General features: G+C 42.3%; 1 protein-coding gene across 2 annotated transcripts; it reads right to left on the bottom strand.

Annotated features, from left to right (window-relative positions):
* Positions 1 to 3,183: 3,183 nt before the first annotated feature.
* On the bottom strand, positions 3,184 to 23,409 carry G3BP2 (G3BP stress granule assembly factor 2). 2 transcript variants are annotated; one of them, XM_026847713.1, is made up of 11 exons: positions 23,291 to 23,409; positions 19,581 to 19,662; positions 18,394 to 18,567; positions 17,420 to 17,510; positions 16,386 to 16,488; positions 14,766 to 14,946; positions 13,675 to 13,773; positions 9,372 to 9,474; positions 7,218 to 7,346; positions 6,910 to 7,028; positions 3,184 to 6,137 (listed from the first exon to the last, which is right to left on the bottom strand). In XM_026847713.1, exons 1-11 carry the CDS (start codon positions 23,383 to 23,385, stop codon positions 5,865 to 5,867), a joined length of 1,449 nt encoding a protein of 482 aa, XP_026703514.1. In that variant the 5' UTR covers positions 23,386 to 23,409; the 3' UTR covers positions 3,184 to 5,864. The 2 variants fall into 2 exon arrangements, with proteins under 2 accessions (XP_026703514.1, XP_026703516.1); XM_026847715.1 differs by lacking the exon at positions 13,675 to 13,773.
* Between the last annotated feature and the right edge of the window lie 794 nt (positions 23,410 to 24,203).

Below are 24,203 nucleotides of genomic sequence, written 5' to 3'. Positions count from 1 at the left end.
TGGCGCACCCGGGCCCCCGCCGGCGGGACACACACCCCCCGCCCCCCGTGCCCCCCCTCGCCTCTAGGGCCGCAGCCTGCGGGGCCCTGACCGCTGCCACCCAGGCGGTGCGAGACATGACACCCCCCTCCGCCGCCACGCGGCAGCGGCCACCCCTCGCCGGGGGCGCCGACCGGGAGCGGGGGGGCCGGGAGGCATTTCCACCGCGCTCGCCCTTGCGGTAGGGAACGCCTCTCGGCCAGCCCCCGGCCCGACGCAGGAGCCTGGCCCCTCTGCAGCCCCCTCGGCTAAAGGGGCCGGTTTCTGCATCACACCCTATAGCACAGGAACATTAACCGCGGCCTAGACACGCTGACCAGGCCTGGAGCAACCTGGTCTAGTGGAGGGGGTCCCTGCCCAGGGACTAGGTGATCTTTATGGTCCTTTCCAACCCAAACCATGCTGTGATTCTATGTTTTAGATGCAGAATTTTAATCTGTTTCTTTCACATAAGCAACTCGAGGGATTCTGAGCCCTGGTGGAGCACTGAGTGACTGAGTCTGCTCTGCACACCACATCCTTCCTCCAACCTGCTTCCCTGAACTATTTTTCTTCCCACAACACAGAAAATTCTGTGTTTTGCTCCAACTCTTAGGGAAACCTTCACATGGGGTCTGGGAGCACATGGCTGCAGACTGCAGGAAGCAACAGGAGCTGACACACCAAGGAAAAACTCACTGCTCCTTGCTGCTCCACAAAACACCAGCAGCTCCCACTGCACCTGCCAAGGGAAAAGCCGCCACGTTCCAGCCAGGTGCAGTGGTACCACTCCTGCCCCTGCAAAGCTCCGGCCCAGCTGTCACACTCTGCCCAGGGGCTCCCCGAACAGGCTCTTGTTCCTTCCCTTTGCTGCAGAGGGGGGCTGGGCCAGAGAGAGGACTTGGTCCTGATGATCTAAATGATCGCCTCCTCCCTACCCAAGCAGACGCCCAACACCCCTCACCTCCCCCTCATGCCCTCCCGACAGAGCACACCCGCTCCGTACCTGCTGCGGGCAGGGCACAGCGACCGACAGCTGACAACAGCTCCTGCAAGTTTGTGCATCTGGTCCATCAGGACAAACATGGTGACAAAATGTTGCCTGGAGCAGCATTTCAGTAGCCACATTTTCGGCTGTCACCCCTGCAGGGCCCAATAGGGCTGGGAAGGTCTCACATCCCACCAGATGCGTTGTTTTACCAACTCCGGGTTTAATTTCTGCACCTTACTTCTTGAGGGGCTTGAGGATTTCAACGTTACAGAAAGGTCTGCAATTAAAACTGTACTGAAATAAGGCAGCCCAGAAGGGCATCGCGTCAGCAGCTGCAAAAGCTGCGGTCAGCTCTAATTCATACACGTGCAAAAACGCGCACACAGCCACACTGTCCTTCACACTGTTCCCACTTGCCAGAGGGAAGAGCAAGTGCTGCAGAGACAGCATCAAAAGCACTGCTACCGAGATGCCTCCTCTCAGCCCAGGAGACACCACTCACACGAGTGAAAGGTACAGCCAGCCTGGGCTGGTTTTCTTCCCCTTGAAAGAAGCCAAACTTTAACCATGGACACCAGGAGGAGCTTTCCCAAGGATTATCAAACAGCCTGCAGTCTTCTTCCATTATGTCTCATAAATCCACTTTTCCAAACTGTATTTCCTCACATGAAATGCAAAACCCCAGCAGTCACTGCGACTGCAAAGGCCTCTCTAATATCCAGTTTAAAACGGTACCTTAGTGTGGGCTCTGCCTGCACACAATTACCACCAAAGGAACAGACACTGTATGACATTCTTCAGCTGCCCCCTGGCATCTCCTCACTTTTTATTCTCTTCCAAGAGCCCCCCAGCCATCACACTGACTTTTACCTTGCTCCGTTTCAACCACATAAAAAGAAAAAAATTTGTGCAGGCTCATCATGACACAGAGTCATTCACAAAGCCTAAACATCAGCTCAGGTGCTGATAAAATATTCTCTTGAACAATTTTAAATACCTAAGACTTCACGGCACAAGTAAAACTAGGTCCTGGTTGACCTTGTTCGGTTTCAGATACAGTTATCTCTGCCACCTCCTCCCCAGCCAACCTCCTACAGCGGCGCGGAGGTCTGAGTGCTGCAGGCCCTCAGGAGACGGCGCTCAGGGCATCATGTTTCTTCGAGGGTCTCTGGCGCCAGCAGATCTCATGGCTGTTGAGGTTGCTCCTCTGAGGACTTTCTCCTGACTTGGGCTTAGGGTCCTTCTGCAGGATCTCATTTTTTCATTCCGGGATTTCAACTCACACAACTGTGCAACTTTTCAGACACTGCCAAGGTATGTGCTGGGCAGCAGACTTCAAGGCACAGCAGACAGCCACTACCCAGAGCAGAACACTTCTGCATAGATTCCATGACTCACAGTTTATCTACAAGCAGTGTAAGAATGACCCTTTTACCAACCTTTTTGGGTAAATGCTGGCATAGGCAATGCCATCAAACACAGGAAGGGCAAAACCAGGGGTTATATTGCAGTGTGACAACCAGTTCCACAGTACCAAGAGCAAGTGACACTAATGTTGAGAATGAGCAACTCCAGATGGGTTTTTTTAAAGACAACTCAGCTCTTGTTCCTCCCAGCACCCGCTTAAGCTGAGTCCCCAAAGCTGGCTGCCACAGCCCCCACAGCCTGGCAGGATGTGGGCGGATCCCGCCTGGGACACATCGGAGAGGAGCTTCCATCCTCCCAGGGCCACACGTGCCCCAAGGGGAGCAGAGCGGCAGGTCAAGGGACTGCCCTGCACTGCAGGTAGTGCCTTGCCGGCCCCCTGCAACACTGACCAACCATGCCCCGTTTCCTCGCCTTTCAGCTCTGGAGCCGGAGCAACCCAAGCCAGGACCCATCAGAAGGCGTGAGGGGACCAGGACAGCTTCTCAGCGGTGATGGCAGGGTTCCAACCCTTGTGTCTTCTTAAGCCAGAGTCCCAGGGAAGGAGTTCACGCTGCTGTGGCAAACCAGAGCGTACTGACACCACTCAAGTCAACCACCAACTGAAGTACGTGACACTGCACTAGTACAGCTCCCACCGCCACCTGACAAGCCGGCAACGATGTTATAAAAAAAGCATTTTCTGTACAGCAAGGGATGACAGTGCTCTACAGTGACCTGCATTCAAGAGAATTAGGGACATGGATAAATGCTGCAGACATCAGTAGTTTATTGGTATGTTTAGTCAAAACACATTCAGAATGGAAACTTAAAAAGTAAAAATACTTTCCACCTGCAACAATTAAACTAGAATCTACTAGCATATAATGCTTGACACGTTACAGCAATAAAGATGGTAATCCACTGTCTTGTATACCTACTAAAGCCAAGATGGTCAGCCAAGTTTGTTGAAATAGAACCGTAATGACAAAATACTCCCACCACCCACAAATCAGCAACTAACAGTAATGGTCAGTGAATCCCTTCCTTTGCTCTAAGAGGTACATTTACTATCAAGAGGGTCCAGAACACGTACGAGTCCACAGTACAGCAGGTGAGCTATCACCATGTAAACTTCTCCGGGTGATGTTCCAACAGTTGTTCATGTCACTTAAACAACAAGCAAGCCAGAAAGCAGAATGGCTCAGTAGCTCTTTTTAATACTCTGTTTTTTGTAGTTGAGATTATTCCCAGGGCCATTTGCCAAACAAATGAATCAGGTGGCAGCAAAACACCACAGCACTACAGAAGGAGGAGAAAAAAAAAAAAAGCTACACAAAACCCACTGGTGACAAACTGCTAACTGATGACAGCAATTTGTCCCAAGGCTTCAAACCTATGTAGTGTTGCTGTGTGGTGAACAGTTCAAGTACTATAGATTTCCAGGTAACAGCTGAAAAATGTGAGACCTTCAACAAAAAACTGAAATATGAAAATGGAAACTGGTAGAAATGCGCCCTGGAAAAAAAAGTGTAGGAACATAGTGCAAGACTTACCATCGAACACAGAAGACCTCAAGTCTGGGAGAAAACAGACAGATGCCGCTTCGCTTTGCCTAACGTATCAGAAAAATAATCCTCCAACTTACTCGAAAACAGCAAATGATTGCATAATCCAGAGATAGATTGCTATGACGCCCTATCTGCTGTTGCTTGAAATTGCAATTATTTTATTTGAGGTCTTCCGTGCTCAGAAGCAGCTTTAAGTGGTCACACTTTCGCACCGACGCACCCAGACACCCCCCTTTGACTCCTGACGCCTCGGAGCTGGGCGCTTGCTGCACGCCCTGGCATTGAGCCGAGCTGTGCTGTCTGCTGCAGCTGCTGTTCACGGGAACATGCTCCAGAACATCATCCAGAAACAGACCTCTCCACGGGAAAACCCCCCCAGTCAGACTGAAGAAGAGGATGTCTCCTTTCTAGCCTTCCGTCCAGAGCCACGTAAGTGTCAACTTCAGCTGAGAGTTATGTGCAAAATGAGTAAGAGTTTTTAAAAAGTGCAACTGGAAAATGCAAATACTTAAAGAGCTGCTGTTTTGTTCTCTGAAAATTGCAGTATCCTCGTTTGATAAGCTCACCCTCACAAAGGATGCTCAGTTCTACCAATTACGAGCTGGCCAAAAGCATTCACCGTTCCTTGACTGACTTCTGAAATTCATGTCCAAGAGAGATTTCAACTCTGTTTTCTTTGACACTGATTAAAGAAAACAAACAACCTGGAGACTACTCGGATGCCTTCTTCCTCCCTTCCCCCCCTCTGCAAAAAAACAGGCGAACTTGTTAATTGAAGAGCAAGGTGGATCATAATTTTAGCAACGTTTACTGATTGAAAGATACTGCAATTTTTTTTAATACAATTTTTCAACTATTTCCTTTAAATGCTTTGCAGCCGATTGGCTTTGCAGCACAGTAATTCATACACTATACTGTACAAAATCACCAGCAAGACTGGAATGATGTATTCATAGAAGGCACCATCATGCTTATTACATTACCAGAGAACTCAAATACAGTCAAGACAAATTTCACTGTACAATGCTTATCGAAGGGGAAAGGGGAAGGAGGAGTGTGTTGAGCAGCCATCCCTGTACTGAAGAGGGGCAGATAGAAAAATCTGACGTGAGCTATCAAACTTGTTGCGTACTCAGGGCTACGACTTTGAAACTCTGGGTTCTGTTTAGTTTACAGCTAAATGGATTCCTTCTGGAATAAACTTGTAGTCTTATTAAGGTTTGTGTGTGTACATATGTTGGTCACAGCAAGCAGATCAGATGCCCGCATCATTTCACAAGCTATTCTGTCTGAGTAAGAGGATGAAGGGTTTTTTTCCTCCGATGCCTCCTGCAGATGTCAGTATAAATGAGTTCAGAGTACCCATTAGTGCATTTTGATGAGTGCGTAAACACGAGTTTGTTTGGAGTCGAGTGTTCTAAGTAGGAAAAAAAAAAAGGCAAGCTTCTCCAATTGCACAAATTGCACTATTTGTGTTTCCAACAGTAATAGGCAGAAACAGTAACACTTACACAAAATGTGCAGCAGAGGCTTTTTGACTGAAAGGACCTGAATTCTACTGGGCATGTCCTTTAGTTCATTTTTGTTGCAAATAGTTAACCGGTCTTTTTTTTTTTCTCTCTTTTTTTTTTTTTTTTTTTTTTTTTTTTTCCAGTCCTCAATTCTCCAAGTCTACATTTATAAATTAACAGTGTGACTCCTGTTGTGAAACTGGGGAAAGAACATCCACCTCAATTTAAACTGGAAACCAAAGGATGCTTTCACATCAAAGAAATGATCAGAAGGGCTGTGTCACATTCCAAAGCCAAAAAAAATTAACAAGAATGCAAACACGATGGATAATGTACCACTGCCAAGACTGTCTGCCCACAGTGGAGATTTCAACGACGCTGTCCAGTGAAACGGCCTTCCATTTGCCCGGTTCCTCGTCCAGAGCCAAGTTTCTGTGCCATGCCACCTCTCGGAGGGGGTCCTCTTCCGTCACGGTCTCGCATCATGCCACCACCTACTATTCCACGGGGACCCCCTGGGCCTCTATCATTGCGCCGAATATCCCTACGATCATCGCCTCCACCTCGGGTCTCTCTTTCACGAGCGGCTCTTGTTTTTTTCTCTTCTACGTTCAAGCGCACCTCACCCCGGAACATAATAGGCTTATAGGGAAAAGTGTTCAAGGCACACATTAGTCACCATTTCACAGAGTCCATTTATACAAGGCATATGAAAACGCTTCATTCGCTGCATGCCTCAGCCTACCTTCACTTACATGTGGAAGATAAAAACTAACCGTTAATGGTTGCCTGCAGCACACAACCTTAGCCCTAGAGGTCTACAGTAAATGGAATAGCGTTTTTAAATTGATTTGGCATGCAAGGAATTAAAATGCCTTTCTCAAGTAAGGGCAGGGTTGTCTTTAGCCTCTCCACTGCCAGCTTTAGCCTTTTACCTTCAGGGCTAAAGTTCCTGAAGAATTGCTCTACCAGGTCTCACTCCCACATACTAGAAATTAAAACTGCTTCCTTCTCTTCTCCAATTCCTCAAGCCACCAGCGCAAATAACCCTGCTCCTCTTTCTCAGCCCCGGGATGCAGAATTCAGAGATCCATGTGATGTCCTTCAAAAGGTTATATACTTGACTTTCACCTTAAAAGGATCTCTAAAAATAAGCACTGAGCTCCACGTGATGTCTATGTGCAGAGGTAAAAAAAACCTGAATTCCGTATGATGTGGTTTGAGGATCCCTGGCACAGCTTTTGTAAGATACAGAACACCTCTGACAGGATGAATATGCCAAAACTAGGTTTTTCTTACAACTGCTGTTTTTTGATGCCAGAAACAGCAGCAATGCAAAGTGGGATGGCCCCCACTATGTGGGGCCTAGGGCATTCAGTCCATCATTTGACGGCTACTCAATGCCAATACTTACTTTTGCAACTAAAATTCGCTGGACCGGCTCAGAATCATCAAATACAACAAAACCAAAATTAGGCAGTTTTCCTCCCACTCCTTTAGTATTTATGCGAAGTTCTACCACATTTCCAAAGCCTGAGAAAACACAAGGGAAAAGCCATGTTATCAAAATTCACAGTGCCAGCTCTACCACCCCTGATTTGTTCCAGACAACACCTGTAGCGTTACATCACATAAAAATTCTCGTGTGCTCCTATGCGAATATTACATGACTTTTCAACACGGTTTTTCTTCTTAGCCTCTGCAGCTGAAACTGCTACTTACTCATGAAAAACTCTTTCAGTTCACTCTCATCGATATCATGTGGCAAGTTCCCAACAAAGAGCTGGTGGCTGTCTGGATAGCGAATTATCCGACGATTATCCGACTCATTCTGTTCCATGTCCCCCCTCCCTGTCGTCAACAAAAAGAAGACAGAGCCACTGACGTTAGATGATGTGTGTAGATTTGGATGAATACATCTACGAACAGCACCAAGCATATTCACTCAAACAAATCTGTACCTTCAACTCTTGAGCTTACATCTACCGTTGAGTGACACAGTGAGAAGAATACTATCTGCCTCTTTACATAGTCCTGACAATTTTGTAATAATACCACAAAGTTATTTGTTTTCTTTTCATCTGGTTTCCCTGTTTAGGTTAAATAAATCCATGTTAACTAAATCATCTGGCATACTGGGCAAGTTTAAGAGGTTCTTGTCATATCTTAAATTGTTACACTAAAGAGGAGCTCACTACATATTAAAACGTGCTTTTTGAAAGATTGGGATTTAAGTCACCTCTTCATCAATTCCTTAGCACAGTAAGAGTATCCTTACTTCAGCACTCATATTAAAAACCATGTTCCAGTCACCTCTCTGGTTTTCATTCTCCACCATTTTGTCCCAAATACAAGTGAGAGTACCTCAGAGTCTCTCCAGCTCAACCAAAGTATTAGTATGCTTAGTAGCAAGCAAGATAAAATCTTTTCTGGTATCTCCCTACTAAACCATTACCTGCCTCCTCACAGTGTGACAGCAGCACACTGCTACCCCTTTTTGTACCTCAAGTATTACAGTAGAGGTATGTAGCTCTTCCTCTCCTCATCCTCCCCTACAAGCCCATTTACAACAAGCTTGCTAGCTCATCTGAAAGGTTTCCTTCAGCAGATAAAACAGACTCTCTGAGGAAGTCAGAGAGAAGATGGTAGGGCTGAAGCTCTACCATTTGGTCAACTGAGATTTCAGCTTTTTCTCTCCTTCCTCTGTCAGCTCCCCATGGAGGGAGGTCAGAATTATAAGACTTGGGCTCTGTTAGAAGTTTTCTGTATGACTTGTATTACATCCAAGAGTAGCAGAAATGCAGATCTGCAACTTGATTTAGCCACAAGTTGCAGCTTTTGCTCCTTGCTGCAGATGACATATTAAAGAATCAAGAAATGTTTAGCAGATGTCACAGTTCTTTCTCAGTGCCTTAAATTCTTTCAGTTCCAGTGCCGTCCCCAAATGAAGACACACTTGCATTGATCAAAGCCAAAAGTACTTCTAAGCCTGATCTGTCCCACAGTTTGGCATGCACTTACTTAAAAACTTAATTAGAATCAATTTTAGCTAGAGCTGGTGGGGCAGCTTAGAGTCACTGAGACTTAATTGCTGCTGCAGGCAGTGCTCTGCCAGCTCACATTATCACTTCAGAATAACGGCAAATACCACCCCTCCCCTCAGAAGTCATCACTTCTTTCCACACTTAGGGAAGTCGATGAACTGATCAACATCCTCTAACTCTGGGCCTTTGGCAAGATTGCTTTTGCCCAGCACTGTGCTGGGGTTTGCCAACTGTCCAGGCTGGACTGGTGAATGCAACTCAGAAGGCTTTTGCCTCTCAACACCGCTTCCGACAACTGTCAAGTAACATGCATGTTCTCTAGCCAGACCATCCTACAGATTTGGATATTCCATGAGTAAGAAAATGCAGAGAGCTGGCTGCTCATAAACTAAGGCAAAATGAGACAGCCAAAATGAGAATGGTATTTTAGACAACTACACAAGATGGAAAAATACGTATAAAATTATTAACCGACTGAGGCTGACACAGTGCAAAGGTTTTATTCCAAAACAAAGAGCAACAACAGACATTTAAGAGCTCTCACTTCCAAGGTTCAGTAAAACTAGAGGACATGGAAAAAAACCCCAGACTTCCATATCAGCTGTTTAGAACTGCATCAAGCCACATGAAAAGTACTCAAGCGTATAAGCAAGTGGCCTGACTATTAAAAAACATTTCAGCAAAACAGAAGCTTGGAAGTAATGCCTGATCTTTTGCAACAACTCATCACCAGCTTGGACTCCAAATACAATACAAGTTACAGACAAGACCTGCCAAGGAGACACCGCTCATTAATTAGTCCCAAGCAGACACACAAGCTGATCCACATTACCTGGTCGAGGTCCTCGGGGTGGAAAACCTGGTCTTTCCCTGGGACGCTGTTCACGTACACGAGGAGGTTGAGACTGAGCTTCAGGTTTAGTTTCAACTCTTGGCTAAAACAGGAGGAGAATATGCATTATTAAACACCGGCCCAGCAAAAAAACCCAAACCCCTAAAATTCACCAAAACAAAAAAACCCCACAACACAAGACATAGATAAGCGGCATGCACAAAACAAACTTCTGAAGATATACATCCATGTCAATGTGTTTGGGAATACATTTTTTTCACCTCTATAAATTCCTCTGTACCAATCCAGGACTGCAGTGTTCAGTTATCTCTGCTAAAAGGTGCAAAGCAAACATCTCTCAATCAGAGCGTCTCCCCAAAACATGGCTAAGGTGAATTTTCCATGTTTGACCAGGCATTGAGACCCCAACACTCCATTATTCAAGAATCCCTTGACCCGACTAAAAACCCCAGATAGATGAAATAAATCTTCCTCATGCCAAGCTCAAACATCATGGATTAGGGGGTAGTCCGAGATGAACACAAAAAGATATGCAAATCACATTTTCTGTCTGAGTCCTTGAGGGATTCTTTTCCTCGAGTGCAGAACAACTATAAGGAAAGTACCAAAAAGAAAGAAGAGAACAAAACAAAAGCTCTCTGAAGTATAGTATGTCTGATACAATAAAGCCACATGAAATGACAATTTTTACAGACTACCTGCTGAGGATATTCTTCAACTTTCCTGGTGTCAAGACCGTGATGCTCAAAGTACACCCTTCATATTCTCAGGAACTAGAACACCTATTCCGTTTTTGGCAAGCAAAAAATGCTTTTAAAGGTAATTTGAGAAGAAGAGACAGTACAGTAAAAAATTTTTTTATGCAGCCTGTTGGTTACTGAAGCTATTTCCAACATTTTTTAAATTCCATTTTCTGTACAACAGCCCAGCAGCTGCTGCTGTGCTGGGTTCTTATCTTAGAAAAACAAAGTTATCCCTCAGAACACAAAAAAGAACACTAGCCTCCAAGGAAGATTAAAGACAAGGACAATGGCTATAGGCCCAAACTGCTGAGGAGAAGTAGTTTATGTTAAACATCTCCCTTATTTTCCTTTAAGGACTAAAAAAAATTGTATTTTTCATGAAACATGCAGGTATTAACACACAACATAAATGTTTTGGCCTTTCTATCACTTGTTAGCATTAGCTTGTCCTTCCAGCATTTCTAGGATCATTTTTTAAATTCCAAGAATAAGCTAGAAAAATCAGTCTTCCTGTTAAACCTCTTTCCATTATACCTCCTCATGGGTCACTGGAGTCCCTCCTGCCATCTTTTAGTCACACACCTTTACTGCATTATCATTTATACCTCAAAAGCGAAACGATGCATTCAGACCCACTTTCTTCGATACTTATGGCTATCAAGCTTAAATTCTCAGTCCTTCCCTCAACCATAGCAAAGACTTGATAAGTCACTGGTGTCCTTCTAATCAATCCCAAACACCAGTTAACTCTTATCCGCTTGCTTTGCATTTCACTGAACATCACACAAGTACCCTCTGTCTACCCAAACAACAGCCAGCCAGTTGCAGTAGGTGCTTTCTAATCAGCATCATCCCTTTCACAGAGGGACTGCCTCAGTTCTCAGGCACAGAATAAGAATTTCAACAGAAAACGACTAAAGGGGCGCTCAGCCCAGGAGTCAGGTATGCCACAAACCTCAGTCAAACGGAGATTTGAGAACAATTAAGAAAAAGGTGACATGGTCCCTTCAGGAGCTCACTTGAGGAAGGAAAGGGACCTCTTTCTGCTACAGCAATGCTACTAGCAATGACAGCCAAACCAGCAACAAGTCAGCCTTTACTCACCAAATTTGTAATCAAATATCCCCCTGAAACAGAGGAGGATGGGACACAAAGAGCAAGAGAATGCTGGTACAATTCTATTTTAAGTCTTACAAGGCTTAAAAGTTTCTCTACAGTGAGATGCCTGCCACAATCAAAATACATGCATGCAAAGAACCAACTAGCCAAGCAAACAAACAAGAAACCACACTTCATATGAAACACAAGAAAATCCACATCATCTCACCAGAATCCCAGTAGCTATGTTAGATGCATACCTCAGATAGCTAACACACTGTCTCTGAGGTACATGCGGACCACATGACTTACTAAAGGCACTCATCAAGTTCTGCCACAAAGGCACTATAGATTGTAGAAGAGTCTATCCAGAGTCCAAACAGATTTAAGGTGGTGAGAGAATGCAGCGTCTACAAACAGATCCGTCCCTGAACTTGCTGCTTCCAAGCCAAGGAGACAAGTGTCAGGGAGCACTCTGCCTGCCTCTGCCCCTCCGGCACCCCCCCAACAGCTGATCTGTTAATGCAAATGGGAAGTCAGAATATCTGAAAATGCTGTGAAGAGAAGGCCTGATGTATCAGTGTAGGCAGGTTGATTTCTAATTGTCCACTAGAAGAAAAAGAGCAAAAAATGCTGACCTGTTTAACTCCACAGCTGTGAATAAACAGGAACTGAACTGGTTTATATCCAACTCAGTATGCGTGCAGTCTTTTAAGACGTTCTGAGTTAATACTACAGAGGTTATATTTTTAACTTCATTAAAGATAGGGGAAAAACTGGAGCGATGCAAAAAAAGGAATGAGAAGGGCAGTTAGCATCTGCTTTGTGACATCACTGATGCTGGCTAGAACAACATCCCAAAGGAGCCACCCACCCACTACTGCAATCTACTGTCCTCATTTACATGCACAGGTTCTAGCATTACTGGATCCAACAGAACAGGAAAAAGCTGCTACTGATCTTACTGTAACCCACTGTAGAAACTGTTCAGGTGCCTGTCCTATTAGCTTTCTGTATACCATGTCTGAAAAGCATGCAAGAAAAGGAGCTAAGAATTGACTAATTCTGTCTTCAAAAGAGCAGAGGGTTTAAATTCTTTCCGCTTTGATACTGTTCAGAAACTTCCACACAGAATTACTTAAACATGAAGTCACAGCAAAAGCAATCTAAAAGGCAGAAAGCATGACAAGCTGCAGACCACACAAAAGAGTTTAAGGGGACATCTATAAGTTATATTCTCCTCTCTTGTACAGACAATTTTAAATTATTTTTGCAGTCGTATTACAAAAATCCACCCTCTCTATGGCAAATAAATCAAAACCAATTTTGGTTTTGCCTAAGGAAAATCTGTTCTGTACTAGAAAAATCACAGTTTTTACAGCTCAAATATCACCTAAACGCTCAAAGCCCTGTTGAGGCTGATGAAGACAGACAGGCTTCCCAACTCATTATGGAGCCATTATGTGATTCCATGACAGCCCTGTCAGACCAGAAGCAATGCCATACAAGGTGGGTTTTTTTGTACATTTTTTTTTCCTGTTTTCTTTTTTAACATGCATTTGGCTCAAGGGCAATCATAAACAGGCTCCTCTCTGTCAGTAAAAAATGGAGAAGAAACCAGTGCAAAAACAACAGCTGCAATAACCCAGCCACTCTACTGAAAATTGCAGTCTTTTAAAAAGGTTGGACATGAGCTACCATGACGTACAGTGCTTCAGTACACAGTGTCAGTATAAGAGGTTAAAGCATACATTTTCTATTTTGAGGGTTTTTATACAGATAAGAGGCAGCTGAATTGAGAGTCTCAGGCCGTCTCACACCAGCTTGGCATGTGCAGGACATGAGCTATCACCCGGTCAAACTTTCCTCTTTCCCCTCCTCACCCAGTCAACCTAGGAATGGGAAGATAGCATTGTCCTGGCAAGGAAATGTGAATCCTTCCATTCCTCTCACAGTCATAAGTTGGTACAGGGTTCTGTGACAAGTTAATTATAATGGATAATGAAATCCAACATACTTCTGTATACATTAGCCTTACAAGGCAATCTTGCACCTTCTCAGAAATGGTGCTATCCCTTTTTACTGCTGGGATACTTCCACAAATGAAAAACCTCCTTCAAACACACTTTAGAAAAATACCATTTTGTGGGGAATTGTTTTCTTTTTCCCTTGTAAACCAAACCATATTCGATTAAGATAGGTCAAAAAATTTTCAGTAGTGATTTCCTGTTTCCACACGAACAGATTTTAATGTCACCATCACCCAAAGTTACACCTGTTATGTGTACGTGCCTTTGCTTGCGACAGAAGGTGAGTGCATTAACATTTAAGACACAATTAATTTGTGCAATTTAAGTCAAACAAATTGATCTGTTAATTTAAAGAACTGAAGCAGTTTGCAGAAGTAACGAGACAATCCAAGGTGTTCACAGATGGGTTACCTGTGAGACTGGTGCTTTAACATGGGGTGGAATTCCAGAGGAAGAAACAGTACCACTAGGAGGCAGGTTTTTACTGGTCACTGAAGCCCAAGAGAAAGCCTGCAGGAAATGCAACAAACCTAGGCTACTAATCATGGCAAACCACTGACATTCCTACAGGGAAACTCGTCTGCTGAAAATACACTTTTGGTTCATATCTGACTATTAAATAATTGTTGTACAGGCATTACAACGAAGATACAGAAGATTTGCAGTTCTAGCCATCTGTGGACTCCCAAAAGCAGGGAGCAAGTGTGTACCATGCCCACTATCCCTACCAGAGAGAGCCCAGTTCCCTCAGCGTCCCCAGATCACTGCTTTCCATGAAGTAACCAAACCTAGGGCTGAAAACCCTGTCGTGTTAAGTGTCTTCTGCACAAAGAAAGAAAGTGGATGCCAGAACTTAGAAGTAAAAATGGAAAAGAGAAAAAGGATTGGGAAAAAAACCCCACCAACCCAAAACCAGGAGACACACCGGAACTAGAAAATAACCTCTCTCCAGCTTTCACTGGTTCTTCTCTTTCAAACTACCTAAGTGTAGTCATACCAGACGACGCACGGTGTGCCTGGTGGTTTTTAAGATTAGGCATCCTGCCTCTAAGGGAGACAGTCAATGCCCCCATGTTGATTTTGAACCTATACTGCCAGCAATTTTGCAAGTGTCAATGCATTATGCTTTTTTTCAAGGAAGAGCAGTGGTTCCCTGTTCCCATTGTATGAGATTTTTGGTGGTGGTAGCTTGAGGCGTTTCCTTAACGTATACTAACTCCACATTTAAAAATGTTTACACATGCATAAAACCACACACACACACTTTACAGGCAGAGCATTAAATTTGTGATAGGTGACTTGAGCAGCACTTAAAAAGAACTTCCTTTCCTTTTTCAGTGAAACTTTGCACTTTTACAAGTTCGGGGTTCAAGTCTAGCTGTTCATACAGCACGACACTGAAAAATAGGTACCAGTTTGGCCACTCAAAAAGGCTAAGTTCAAAACGAAATCTTCTGGTTTACCATCTGCACCTAGAAGCACAGATATGACTTTTAACTAACCTTTGGTGGTTCTTGTGGTAGCGAAACAGGCTCTACAGGAGGCGGAGATGGAGACTTCTCTTCTAGCTCCTCAAGGGTCTTTTCTTCTACTTCAGCTTTCAGCTCCTCAGTTTTGGTTTCAGATTCCAATTCTGGCTCAGGTTCATGAGACGATTCTTCTAGTGCCTCCTCTATCCCATTGCTAGAATAATCAGATGTGTTTTATGCAGCTTATCAATTGCTTTGTATTCTATGACTTTTTATAAGCTATACTATGGTAATGGCTGGTATTAAAAAGATCATTCTGTTTCCAGTTGCTACCATATAGTACCTACATATCCAGTACTGTGAGAAGTTAAACTGTACCCCTGTAGTTGCATACAAAGCCAGATTTTACTCCTGCTGAAGCAAAGACATGTTTTACAATTCTCTGCAGAGAACCTGAAAATCACACAGACCTATAAACCCTTTAAGAAATAGGTGCTAAACTCAAGAACTGCTGCTCCTAACAGAATAGAAGCACAGTGAGAGACCAATGGAAGATTAAGCTATACACATAAACTAAGCCAATTTTGGAATGAAACCCACAGCTTATTTACAAAAATGCTGTGCAAGTTCCTTACCAAAGGAGTTGAGACTTGTTTACTCAAAATCACATGCAACTTCTCTACTGTATTCGAAATGTAAGTGATCTGAAGTTCCACACTTCTCTATTCAGCCCCCCTCAAAATTTAACCCAATTCCAAATACTTCTGCCTATTCAGCTCTTAACACAGGTTAGCATATGCCCAAGCGACTATCTGATGAATGTTGCCTTTACAACTTCTTTTCGACTGGCATAATAATCCAAACCCAAGACCTGACTTAATGCTTTTAGACATCAAAAACTCCCTGCATTATCTTGAGCAAGTCACTGCCAGAATTCCTGCAAGACTCCCCTCTTCCATAAGATTTCTCATGAAAAGCATTATGTGACCAGCATCTAGTGTCATCACTGATGCACTTAACAAGTATCATCTAGTAATGTTGTAAATGTTCAGGGTTTTTCTTTAACAAGGAAACCAGGAAGTCAGTTCTGACCCTTTAAAAGGAATTCCTATGTTTCAAAAAAAGCACAGGGTTCTGGTGGTGTTTTTCTTTGTTTGGGTTTTTTTTTCGTTTTTTACTTTAATAAAATGTATTTGCTTATAAACACATAAAGAAACTTTTTTCTTTAATCTTGGTTAAATTTTAAGACACTTGGGACACAGATCTATTCTTCCAATACAGCCTTACAGTAACTTCTCAAAAAGTAGACCTTCCTCTCAGTTTCAAGTGCTACCCAAATTTGAAGAGTAACTTATCATTAACCACCCCTTTGTTTTACATAACAAAGATTCCATTAAGACTCCATTTTTTACCTTTCCAGCTCACATTTTAAACCAGAAGAGAAAAAAACAAACATAAGAACATACCCCACTTCTTGTCGCCATTCAAGAAACAATCTTTACAATAATGTAACATTAATCATAACACAGATCCCTATCAAATTATGTGTAGTTTCCTAAACTACCTTTTAAATCATATCCAGATTCCAAAGCCAAATCAATTCTGTAATTTCTATTAAAAAAAGAACTTCATATATTAAAATGGACTTCTTACGTTACAGGATGGTTTTCATAGTAAGTACTGCTTGCATTCTCTTGCACAGGTTCAGGTGATGGTTGCCTTTCCTCCTGCTCCTCTTCCACCTCTTCCTCAGACTCTGATACAAAAAGAAAAACTTCCTTAAATATCTCTGCAAGTATATACAAGACCCACTTAAAAAATAAAGCTTCATCAATGAAGTAAGGCAAAATTAGCTGCAAGAAAATACAGAAGACCCTTCCACTTGTTCAAAAGGCTTAGTTTCTTATTATTTTCACTAAAAGGAGAAACTAGAGACATAGGCTAGGAAGTTCTGGGAGGAGGGTTCGAGGTTCTTTTAAAGAAACAGATGCTTTTCCTATGGTGGCAGTAAAAGACAAAGATTGCACTATTAGCTCTTAAATCTCAGTACCTAAAACTAAGACGATTAAACTCAAATGCAAGAATGATTGCCTAGGATGCTTTGTTCTACAAAAATGAGATTAAAAAATTCCAGAAATTATCCAGTGTAGATACACATGTATCTACATTCTGGCTGTACTCTGATTTGCTTTGCCTCAGTGAACAGAGGGGAAAAAAAACACCCAGGTCAAGTTCAGGCCCTGAATAGAAATGAATTACTGAATGTGATGATTATATGAAAGTGAACTACATATCATATTTTAAAAGCCAATTAGATTTTTTTCTTCAGATCACTTTACCTAAAAATTCAACTGATTAGAGAAATCATCTACCTGATGAAACTAGAGGCAGCAAAAGGACTATTGCTCATCACCGCCATTCTCTGTCAAGCCCCCCCTACCCCGAGTCAGCCCTTCAAAGAATAAGGTACTACTATATGACCTTCATCTTACATAATGTTTTGGACCAACAGATAGTTCCAGGTTAGTTCCAACATAACCTATACTCCATGCCTGATCAGTCCCTTCCTAAACTCCTATGCTCCCTGAGAATGCAATACAGTTCACATCTTTCCACCTCCCCTAGACACTTCTAAAAGATCTGTATACAGGCTAGAGGAACAAGAATGAGACAAACTCTGCATATACCTTCATCAAGTTCGCCTTCTGAATCCCCAAATACTTCATCTTCGTATCTGAAGATATCATTATGGACATAGAACTTGTTTGGAACGGAACCCTGTAAAAGAGCAATAGGCATTTTTTTGCCCATACGGTGTATTAGTAGTCGACTGTAAGGATGGATTACAGATGTAAGTTTTGGGGTACAAACCAATATTTTGCATTAGTACTATTTCACTAAAGCCACTTTCCAAGTGGTACCTCTTCTCTAAGCAAACAATTGAACGGTAACTTTTGTCCAACCAAAAAAAGGAAGTTGAAAGCAGAAAAACACCCGAATTTTGCTCAGTCATGTCAATAATAGGTGCTAACTAAACATAAAGTCCCTCAGTTTCATCAAGGAATTTGAATTTTCCCTATTACAAAACTTTACAATAGAAAACTAGAATGAACTTTCACGAGGTGACTGTATGCTTATAGCAATGAAGAAATTCAACAAGACTCTACAGTAGTAATCACCAACCACACACTACTTTGTGATGAAGTGAGGGGAAAGAAGTAGAAAGAACACAAGACACCCTTTATCTTTAGTAAGCTCTGCTCTCCCTAACGGCTAAATTTGAGCAGTAACTTGTGCAGCATCAACTCATACTTACGTTTGCCAGCAGATCTGAAGAAGGTACACTACAGTAGAACTACACTAGAGACTTGATCTGCAGAGCCGAGTATGAATTTTTGTATTTATTTATGCCAACGGCAGCTCCCAAATGCAAGCTCCAATTTGCTTTGTATTACTGCTTCAATACTTCAAGTCTAAGCTCAGGACAGGTCCAATACACTAGTTTCTCTGCACTCACATACTGTGACACATTTAATGACAGCCTCTGGGGCAAGTTCTAAAAGCCAGGTCATATTTTTTGCCCCAATATGACAAACTGTACCTACAGGTCAGGTTTCCATCATCATTAGTTGAAGTTAAACACAATCTTACATATACTTACTTCTGGAGCAAGCACAAAAGTCTGCATGAACTTCCTCATCGGCTGCCCGTTGTTCGACAGCTCTCCCATTACTTGCACAACCACCCCATCACTCAGTGTAGCATGAGCATCCACATGACGAATCTTGGTGTGGCATTCGCTGAACTGTAATGACATCACTTTCTTGTGTATCTCCTAGAAATAAAGAGTTACATTTTAGCTACACTGAGTCCTGTACAGAGCTTTATACCTTTTAAATACCCGAGTCTGAACTAACACAAAAAAGCACCCCACTGAAGCTCAAAAGGTAAATACAGGAACCAAGAAGTGTCTTTCACTGAGAACAGTCTACCTGAGCTCATCTTTTATTCTGAAGTTTTCCACCAGGATTCAAGTACTTCTCAGAGCAGTTAAAGAGCATACAACTTGCTATCCAATCCTTCCAGCTGTATTACAACACATGACCAATTTTAAGGCTTTCATTTTTTAAAGAACCTCTGAGAGGGACAGGATTTACTACATGTTTAAAACACCCCCACTACCTCCCAAACAAAAATACCTCCAACCCTCTGTGTAACCACAAAGCACCCAAACATTACAGGAGGGGGTAACATCTGCACTGTCAAGATTTTTGTGTTGCCAAATCAGGTTCTGCTAGTGAAAGAAACAACCAAACCTGCCCTGGGCTAAAAGCCACATTGCTCAAAGATGTGGCTACCATATGAAGAGATGGTCCTAGGTGACAGACATCATTCTGATAAAGAGCTACAACCAAAGCTGAAACTTGTGTTTCCTGGACATTGAAAGTATCTTCCACTTGAAGAAAAATTTGCTCACAGAAGAATTTGGTAACATACAGAATTCCATGTAACTCGCAAAGATCAAAGTCTCTTTCCCAAGGAGCCACTTATAACTGAGATATCAATAGCACAGGTCTAACAGGTCCTCTTAATTTTGTTTCCCATCCTAAATATATTTTCTGCAGTCCAGATGCAAAGCTGATGAATCAAACACAACCCACAGTAGAAGAAGCAACAATCAAGCAAAAAAATTCCAGCCAAAAAATTCCTATCTGCCTCTGAACAGGAGGTAGTATCACAATATGTTATTTACCAGATAATAAAGTCAAAGCAATTGGTAAAGAAAAAGACTTATTTACACAAGTTCTGAACATTAGAAAGGACTACAGAACCAATTTTGATACGCACAGCTTGACCATACACTGCTTCTTGCGGTTTCCCACTGGCATCCAGCCCTCCATGGACGTAAGAAGAATTCCTGCCATAAAACCTGGAAGTGAAGAGATGTAAAGGTCATAGCACTGAAAAAATAGAACGAAATCCAAGAATTATTTTAGCCATAAGTTGTAGAGCTCAAGGCAACAAGAACTTCAGCAAAAACAGCAATTCAAAATATATTTTCCGCTTCTGAGGCTCCAAGAATACAGGAACAAACAAGCTTAATATTCAGTATTCCACTTTGCTCAAGATACATAGCAATATCCTAAATCAACCTCGACCTTTCACTTGCTTCCTTTAAGCAAGGTGGCCATTTTGGCTTGAAGGTTCCCATTTGCCATCTCTTGGTTTGTCTTTACTAAACCTAGAAACTCTTTCCAGTTCTACTTTCCTGAAAATACCAACCTGAGGTTTTAACTCCTGTGACTATGTCCAGGAAAAGAAAGTCTCTCTCAGACTTGGGTTTTTGGTACCAACTGCCTAACTATGTTTTTGAGCATGGTCCAGCACTTCCTAACAGCAAGGACAAACAGAAATTCAGCTGAAGCTGCGCACAAGCAGAAAGGAAAACATCTTTTCACTAAATTCCAAACTAAGCCTTCTAACAGTCAGCATATGTTACACAAAATGCTTTCACAGGGGGACCAGAATTTTGCCTTGCTTTTAAGGAACTGTTCAAATCTTTGGTAGGCAGAAAATCTAACAAGTGGGAAGTGCAGATCAGAAAAGGAGTAAACGTTAAGTCCCCAGTTATATGGAATTACAGATTTCCAGTTAATGGGCCAGTAATGTCATATAAATGCACCAAAAGTGGAACAGGCATGCAAACTGCACAAAATAACACCCATTTAGAGGGCAAACTGATCTCTGCTTAACCGTAACCCCAGGATAAGCTTTGGATAATGACTAATGACAGGACACTTGGTGGACTTCTCAACCTTTTAGAAGGGCACATCAGTAGCTTATACTTGCTTTCCAAAACTTCCTTACCACTGGCAAGAAGGAGCACATCAGCATCAAGAAGCCATGAAAACCAAAATCTTTCCGTGGCAGTAAGCAAGTTGTTGTCTAGACTACCAGCAAGAGGAAGAAGATGGCCTCTCACAAGAACATAACTCATAAACCAGGGGGGACCAAAGAATAGAACAGTAAATGTGCTCCATATCTGAGCCTGAGTAGAAAAAAGTAGCTGCCTCCACAGCCCCAGAAAAGGGACAGCAGTAAGAGAGCCTAAAACTGTTTAGAAGTCATTTCACACAGGCAGCTTAAGAATCAGCTAAGATTTAATCAAACCAGATCAAAACCTCCAGGACACTTCTGTGCAGAGGTATTTAATAAATTCCATAGATGCTATCGTGAGTGACACTTGTGCCACCTTTCAAGAGGACAGAGAATATTTGTGAGCAGAGTATCATGTGCACCAGGGGAGCGTGCCTCATGAGTGTCTATCCAGCTCCTCTGACCTCAGCAGGGCCATTCCAGGAGACAGGTACCTCACCGGTCATCAACAGTTCATGTTCTTTATAAATGAAGAAAAATTCTGTAACGTTTTTGGACTAGAGCTCTCCATGAAAACACAGTTCCTGCAAGAAAGTAAACTCTCTGGACAGTTCCTACTCAACGTACCACACAGAGCATAAATTGAAAAGTTACATTTCAGAGTTGTTCAAGTAAAGCCTGAGATTTAGAGGGGTGGGAGTAATACCTAGTACCTCCTGTAAAGTATCAAAGTTGTCTTCAACAGGCTAAATGTCTCCACTGACACTGTCTTTCTTCACACATACACTTTTGCCAATTTCCTATCACCCCAATGTGGAAAGATCAGTCTATGTCCCAGACATACCAGGAACATGAGTTCTGTAATGCTCCCATACCATGTGTTAATATTGATGCAGTAGAAGTAATGTTGCCATACTAAGGGAAAGAAAGGAGGAGGGAAGGCAAACCTGGAACAGCTGGCTGCTCCTCTTTGACTGAAGCAGATAGGGAGGAAAACATATCAAAAATATTTTGCTTCTTAAATCTAAACACAATCCCCCCTCTAAATCCTCCCAAGGTTACACTCACTATCATTTAAGGTAAATGCTCTTATGAGCAAAATCAAACTCTATTTTCAAGACCGAGTTTGTGGCATGGGTGATTCACCCCAATATACAGTTTAACTGCCACCGAAAAGAAATTTTACAAAAGAAAAAGGCAGGCTCCCTGTATAACTGATATAATTCTCCCTCTACCTTCAGTATTATGCTGTGAAGCATGGCCTACTCATCCCTTATACACTTTTCCCTGTCTCTGTGCAAACAATTTCTGGGTTTCAGAGCAAAATGACAGTGTGCTTCACAAGAAACTTGTCTTACTAACTTGGGCATTTCTATCATTCGAAAATGATGCTGCTGTTCTAGTATCAGGATTTCCATTGCATCATTTGCTTACAACTTAATGGTTGCCTTGAAAAACTAGTATAGTCACATCCTTTCTAAGCTTCTTAAAATAATTTCAACTGCCTGACCTTTACAGGCAATGGATAGTTATGAGCATTGACAAGATGCTAACTGCTGACAGACATGACTCTCAAGCTAACTCCAAAGCAAGAGGTCCCTTCTCAGGCCACCTTGAGAAAACACCCAGGCATGGTATGACCCTAAGGAACGCAGTTCTTGGGTCAGAGAGAGCTGTCAGTTTGTATGTCAGGTACCGATGTGTTTGTTACAAGGACATACTTTTCCAGTTGTTGATCTAATCTGACTCATTTGTTGAAGTCTTGAAAGCAAAGAAAAATTCTGCAACTGCTAAAACTCCTGCTTCTAACTTCTGTTAGATTACTAAACATACATTAGGAAAGCCTGGAATACACAGCTCAAACACCTTAAAAATAGATTTGAATGCAGAAAACAACATGGTTCCACAGTGGTTCAGTGATTTTAAGTAAAAATGATACTATTAATTTTCCCTACCTCAAAGCTATAGATAAAAAGAGGCATTATTCTAAAGACTGAATTCTTAAGTAAGCCATCTGAGAGCTCTAACCTGCCCTCAATCAAACAGTCCAATTTTTCATCATCGACCTTATGTCAAGTTTTGAGACAAGACCAACCAAACCAAGGGACTGCTTTTTTTCTTTTTATACACTGGCAAAGATACTTTCACCTTTATGTATCATAAGTCCATGCTGCTCTAAATCCAAATGGGGAAATGCAAAATCTTAAGTGATAAGTTGTATAAAGCCCATCAAAACCAGAAAAAGAAGAAAAACAAAAATGGGTGGGGGGAAACCCATTCAGAGTACCACTTAAATAGTGGACACAGTCAAAAGAAACCTACTGTATTTTTCCACCTACCTTGTACAGGCCATAACATTTATACTTAAACCTCCACTCATAATTCTCCTGTCTTTTCTAAAAAAGTATTCCTGGAATACATCCAGATTAGCATTTTATCAGCTGAGAAGCAGCTCACTTCTCCACACAGGAAATACCTTGAAACATGCCATACATCCTTAGGATCAGATTGGGTTCTAGAGCCCAAGGAGTTTTCAGTAAGACAAAATAGCTTTCCAAGAGCCCAAAAGTTAGCCAGGTCCATTTCCTCTCTTACTCAGAAACATATGTTTATCTGATTTACAACGAACAGTACATACTTCTGTTCAAACACATTAGTCCCTTTGTGTGTGAAAGCATTACCTGTGCAAGAAGTCAGGAGCTTTATTTAGCAGAGTGTAGTACTGTCTCACGAACTCCCGCCCTACGAGCAGGGGACTTGGCTTCTCCATCACCATTTCTTTGGTACACAGTGTCAAATGCTGTAATGAAAAATATTCATGTTAGTTTGAAGACAGCTCTATGTATGACAACTTCTCCCAAAAAGGATGAGCATGGTATTGGAATTGAAACAATTATGTGAACAAGAACTTAATTCACACAGAACTACACCAATTCAGGACACTCTCCCTTACCTCCTTTGTGGAAATAAAAACATTTCAGTCCATTCATGTGTTACTTTCACAGAGGAAACAGTAAAAACAAAGTCCCTTCAGGACAGGTGCTTTTTAAAAAACCCCACCAAACCAAAAAAATCTACCCAAAAACCTTGTTAAAAATGTCTAGCACATTTAACCATTTGGCAATAAACTGATGAACAATTAAAAATCCAAGTTCAACAGCACTGCAAAAGAAGCAGGAATGCACTTTCTTAAGTCAGCTGGTAACACTCCTTTATCTCAAAGCACATGTTTCAAAAGGCCACTGTCACATCTGTACCACAAAGATGGTAGCACCAATGTTCTGAAGTAATTAATGTGAGCTGGATTCACATTCTCTGAAGACCAGGAAGGGAAACTTTTATGCCTCGGAGATGACCAAAGCCTTAGGTACTACTTCTTGAAGCTAACTGGATTTCCCTTTGTCATAGAATAATTTAGGTCAGAAAGAACTTCTGGGGGTCACCTGGTTCAACCCTCGGGTGCAAAGCATGACCATGTTGCTCATTAAAACAAGTTCAGAATAGTGTTATTTGCTAACAGGTAAACAGAACTTCCATTTGCAATTGTGCTTGTCAGCTGTCATTTTAACATGGTGCACCTTGGAGAAGTACAGA

This window comes from Athene cunicularia, assembly GCF_003259725.1.
Source record: "Athene cunicularia isolate RWA chromosome 4 unlocalized genomic scaffold, athCun1 chr4_part2, whole genome shotgun sequence".
In the NCBI taxonomy this organism is placed as follows: domain Eukaryota; kingdom Metazoa; phylum Chordata; class Aves; order Strigiformes; family Strigidae; genus Athene; species Athene cunicularia.
This window is presented reverse-complemented; position numbering and strand designations above follow the sequence as displayed.